Here is a 5,336-nt window from a genome sequence, read left to right as displayed (position 1 = left end):
AATGGACCTCACTGACAGGGCCGGACCAAGGCAATGCTAGCTAAGGGCTGCTTAGGGCCTCCAGGCCCCAGGGGGCCCCCAAGAGCACTAAAGCATGATAGAAATATAGATACAGCTCTGGAAAAAATGAAGAGCCCACTGCATGGAACCCCACTGAAAATATTCTGGTTCATCAAATATTGACTTTTGTAAAGACTCTTGAAGCCTTAAATTCTTTAACTGTATTCCCTGAAACACTGTCTTATCTCTATTTGTGAACCTTGTATTCCATTTTCTGTTTTTTTTTATTTCTTGTGGTCCCTGGCATTATTTCATTATCCCCTGTTCTGTCTTGTATTGATATTTTATGGAGCCCCCCCAGGGGATCAGTACGTTATTCTGTCGTAATAATGTACTGATCAGTTCATGCGACATAATTGAATACTGAAAGTCTTTTTTACGGTGGCCATTGTATTTTCTGCCATAAGGCTTTCATAAGGTTTTTCCATGTATCTTAATATCTTGTTGTGAAATATCTGAAGTTTTATATCTTCTTTAGGATAGAAAGGCACCACAAACCTATGATAAACAGAAACTTTCCGTAAGTAGGAAAGAAAGAAAAACATCCAAACTGTTTGGAGTATTTCTGAGTTATTTTCATTGGGTAATAAAATCACCTGACAGTTCTGATTTGATTTGATTTTTTGTGCTGATAGTCTGAATGGTTAATAAAAGGCTGTTTCCATGTGCAGCCTCTCAACCTTACAGACATAAACATGCGGTGAATAAATAAATTTTTGATCTGGACTCTACCTTAACATCAATAAATGTGAACTTTTAGCCCTTAAAAACTGTAACATCCTCCATTTATAATATTCCTGTAAAAGAATCGGCCACCTATCTCGGCATAATGACCAACAAAGATCAAAATTCTAGAAGTGCTCTGAACTTTAACCCTTTTATAGAAAATGTACAAAAGAAACTAAATTCTTGGCTTCAGAGTTTTATCAATTCAAGGAAGAATTTTGTTAGCAAAAGCAGAAGGCATCTCCCGTTTAACTTATCCAGCTTTGTCTCTTTCTGTAAATAAACACACAACTGACATCACTGATAAAATGCTTTATAGATTTGTATGGAAAATAGGATTCATTATATCAGAAAATCAGTTTTAATGAACTCATTTGAACCTGGTGGCCTCAATTTTCTTGATTTTTCAACCTTAAACAATACATTAATAATAAATTGGATGAGTTTCTTAAAAATTCATCCTCAATCTGGAATTTTATAAGTATTTATTCTCAAAACTTGGTGGCCTTAATTTTATTCTCCTTGGGAACTACAACATTGGAAAACTCCCCATAAAGTTTTCTAATTTCCACAAACAAATGCTTCTTTCCTGGTCTCTAATTTACAAGCACAACTTTTCACCCCATCAATATTATACTTGGATATACAACAGAGACATTCTGTGCAAACATAAATCTTTATTCTTGGAAAATTGGTTTGAACATGGAATCATCTTAGTTCAGCAGCTTTTTAGTCCTGATTGTGTCTTAATGTCTTATTCTGAACTTCTATAAAAGTTTGGTCTCCAAAAATAGAAAACCTATTAAGACAGGGGTGTCCAAAGTGGGTCCTGGAGGGCCGGCAACCTGCATGTTTTAGTTCTCTCCCTGGTTTACCACACCTGGATCAAATGATGGCTCATTAGCAGGCCTAAGGAGAACATTGACATGCTGAGGAGGTTGTTACTACCACAAAGGAGAGAACTAAAACATGCAGGATGCCGGACCTCCAGGACCCACTTTGGACACCCCTGTATTAAGACAATGGATATGTGCTCGCATTTTAACATCTTTCTGAGTTAACTTTTTATTTATATATTTACTCTTCCTTTTATTTGTGCTTGCTATATAACACCCTGGCATTATTGTCTTGTCTGTTTTGTTACTTATTTGTGTTGTTAATTTTGCTGTTTTGTAAACCCCTTTATTATCAATAAAGAAAAGGAAAAAAGAAGATCCGTTCCGTTGCCGTGGCGACCCGAGTGCGTCACACAGAACGTGTCTGTTTCCTGGACATCAGAAGCAGTTACGGTCGGTCCCGTCCTGCTTCATCGGAAGCCTGACGTGTTTGGCGAAGTCCCACACTGCGCCTGCGCCACTGCGGCTCTCACAGAGCAACTTGGCGGCTTGGATGACGTTACGCGGGGCGTCAGCCGGCGCCACGCTCAGACCCGCCTCCTTCAGACAGCTGATGGACGTTGTGTCACAGCCTGGGAGTGAAGACGCAGATAGATATTTACCGCCAACAGGATGATAATCAGGAGGCTAGCTTAATTCACAGATGTTAATTTCCTAAGTTCTTTGTCTTATAAATGGATTAAAATTTTAAGCTTACTACAGGCCATATTTGTATGAATTTTTACCCATGTAGGCCACATCCTTCCAGTCCAGCTTCCTCTTCTTCATCATCGACTTCACATCTTTTAGTGGATCCTTTCCGACCAGCATCACTTCACATTTCCTCATCGTTTTAAGCTTAAGCTTCTGTCTTAATGAACTGAGCACGTCCTCCACAGAGGTCAGCAGCACCACCTGGAGGACAGGAGGTGTAACGCGTTAAAAGACACTGATCAAAGTTTCTCCTTCGACGTTGATAAAGGCGACAGATCCGACCTTCACATTGTCTTTCTGCAGCTTCCTGAGTCCTTCTCTGTCTCTGCTGTGGATGGAGACACTCGATCTTTCTGTGTCTCTGCTGTGGACGGAGCCCTTAGCAGAGGGCTGTCTTGGCCTGAGGCAATAAGGAGGGGACTCTCTAGGCCTGTCTTGGACCCGTCTCTTGGTCAAACATCCGGAAACTTCACAGAACATCAGAGACACTCTTCGGCCAAAGTAACCGTACCTGTTGGGAGAAACATAGAACCCAAACATAAACACAAAATTCAGCAGGATGTCCAGACCGACAAAAATACTGAAATTAAACAAAGTTAGAAATTAAAATACAAGGTTTAAATGTGAAATCTGAAGAATCTGAAATCATTTTGTTTCTTTTAAGAGTTATTATACTTCCTTGAACAAGTTAGGACAGGTATCTGGACAAAAACATGATCAATACAATTATTTGCACAAAATCATTCTTAGATAGTGAGAGTTCAGTCTGATCAGTTCCGCCTGTTTTGAGCTTCTGTCAGAATTTTTTAAGTACATCTTTAAAAAGCAGAAGTGGAGCCTCCTGCACAACCAACAATAATGCATCGAGTGATTTCTGGATGATAAGTCAACAACAAAAGTCTTGACTTTTCCAGCAGCCATTGTACAGTGCATACAATGGTAAAACCAGTGGACCAAATGTTCTGGAGCTCAGCTTGGGTTGCTAGGTAACGGGCTGAGCTTCACTGGGGTTGCTAGGTGACAGGCAGTGCTTGCTGACTTGTGAGTTTACATTACAGAGGTTTTTCAAACAGGTCATTTTCCAGTCAACCAAAAGACATGAAGTAACTGCCAAAAACAGTGCTTGGGCTGTTTTTAGAACCAAAGGAAACCTAAATGTTAGAACAAGAACCTAAAAAATTTGAATTTTGCGTTATAAAGCAGTCAAACCATTAAACTCAGGTTTAAATTCACGTGAGTACTCTCTGCTCTGCCAAAGGCCAGTCACTGTTCACGTCGATGTCCACGCTGTGCTGCGGCTCCATCTCAAAGTAGGCGACCCTTCCGCCCTGTAGAGAGTCCGACACAAACATCAGAAAACCTCCAAACATCTGGAACTGATGGACACAGTCCTGGAGAATCATCTGCTCATCACAGGACAGCGTGCCTTTAATTTTCACTACCTAATCATTTAATTAAACATTTATTTTAATATATTTATTACTGCCTGAATATTGAGTTTTTGCAAATTTAAAGATAGATATGTAGTTTAAATGTAACAGACATTAATTTAGGTTTGTAATGGGTAAATTAGGCATGACTTTGACCACTAGATGGCAACAAAGTACTCTTTGGTGGTTTGAGGCAAATTCACGACAGTAGTCAACAGGGGAATAAAAACAAGGTTTGAGAGAAACAAGACCTAAATTATACATACAACATCAAATACAGGCATAGATCCCTAATAACACTTGAACAAACATCCCAAAGTCAAACCTTGAATCCAGACTTGTCGTCATTGAAAAGCTTCTGGTCTAAATCTGGCTCAATATCTGACCACCTTTTGGTAGAATTCATTTAAACTGGTTGGTTTTCTGGATGTGGCTGTTAGGTAAAGCCTTGGAGCTAATTGTCATTGCTGAGAGCTAAACGTTCAGAGCAGCTACCTGCAGCCGCCCTTCCTTCACGATGAGGTCTCTGGTGGCGAAGTAAAATGAGCCGTTCTCAATCAGTTCCCCGTTCCAGTCCTGACGCCGTGGACGCTTCGCAGGGTTCAGATTCTCCGGCTGAGTGCATTCATCACCTGTAAGGAAAGAAGAACATGTTCTGCTGTAGGTTCTCTGAAGATGAACAGAACAACTGAACCCTGATTGAGTCCAATTACAGTCAAACTGGGGAAGATCAGGCGTTTGGTAAACTCACTTCCTTTCTTGACCTCCTTCCAGCGGAACTGGTATTTCCGGACCACTGAGAAGACGGAGTCGTATCCGTCCTTTTTGATCTTCTTCAGGGCCTCCTTTAGGTGAGTCGGATGGAGACACGGAGACGTAGCCTGGATGTTACAGACCACCTGGATGTTACAGGCTGACAGGAGAAAAACTCATCTGTGATTTTCCATCCTTAACATTTGGGTCAACTTGTGTCCAGCTGAGCTTTTCCTACCTGCGTTTTTCTTGAGAAACTCCTGAATTGTCTCCAAGGAAGTGGAGGAGTCCTTGGAGACTTCTTGGCTCCTCCGGTGGACTTTGGCCCCCCAGAGGTTTGCAACGTTTTCAATCTCATCGTGGTCTGTTGACACCCAAACACTAAAAAAACAAAAGTCACTTTTAGTTATACCTGTAGGACATTTCAGCAACTACGTAATTCAAAGTGCTTCACATGGTAAAATATCCATCCATCCATCCATCCATTTTTTACACCCTTGTCCCATTGGGGTTGGGAAAGGTGCTGGTGTCTATCTCCAGCTGTCAACGGGCGAGAGGTGGGGAACACCCTGGACAGGTCACCAGTCCATTGCAGGGCAACACAGAGACAAGCAACCATGCACGCAGTTTGTTAATTTCATTACTTAGGCTGAATCATGATAAACTGCATTGTTATGCCTTAAATCAAAAGTAGCAAAACTGGAAACATTGCTTTAATACTTAGCTTTTTTTGTTAAAGGCAGCCAATATCTCAATTATTAGCCCTTCAACTTTTACG

General features: G+C 40.9%; 2 protein-coding genes across 3 annotated transcripts in view; both read right to left on the bottom strand.

The window, feature by feature from the left end:
• LOC103156678 (N-acylneuraminate cytidylyltransferase-like) overlaps positions 1-5,336 on the bottom strand; it is a 16,492-nt gene that overhangs the window by 1,862 nt on the left and 9,294 nt on the right. Inside the window, exon 8 of one of the 2 annotated variants that reach the window (XM_016664522.1) lies at positions 1,955-2,254. The exons of the other annotated variant lie outside the window; for it this stretch is intronic. Coding sequence (XP_016520008.1) covers positions 2,061-2,254 — 194 coding nt within the window. The 3' untranslated portion in view covers positions 1,955-2,060. Of the gene's footprint in view, positions 1-1,954; positions 2,255-5,336 lie in introns of those variants that run through there. 2 annotated transcript variants of the gene reach the window in all.
• Positions 1-5,336, bottom strand: part of cmasa (cytidine monophosphate N-acetylneuraminic acid synthetase a) — a 13,010-nt gene that overhangs the window by 6,985 nt on the left and 689 nt on the right. The window contains exons 2-4 of the mRNA XM_016664523.1: positions 4,797-4,939; positions 4,557-4,718; positions 4,301-4,437 (exon numbers count right to left, since the gene is read on the bottom strand). Of these exons, the coding sequence (XP_016520009.1) occupies positions 4,301-4,437; positions 4,557-4,718; positions 4,797-4,939 (442 nt within the window). The remainder of the gene's footprint in view (positions 1-4,300; positions 4,438-4,556; positions 4,719-4,796; positions 4,940-5,336) is intronic.

Source organism: Poecilia formosa, unplaced genomic scaffold, assembly GCF_000485575.1.
Source record: "Poecilia formosa unplaced genomic scaffold, Poecilia_formosa-5.1.2 Scaffold492, whole genome shotgun sequence".
Lineage (NCBI taxonomy): Eukaryota > Metazoa > Chordata > Actinopteri > Cyprinodontiformes > Poeciliidae > Poecilia > Poecilia formosa.
This window is presented reverse-complemented; position numbering and strand designations above follow the sequence as displayed.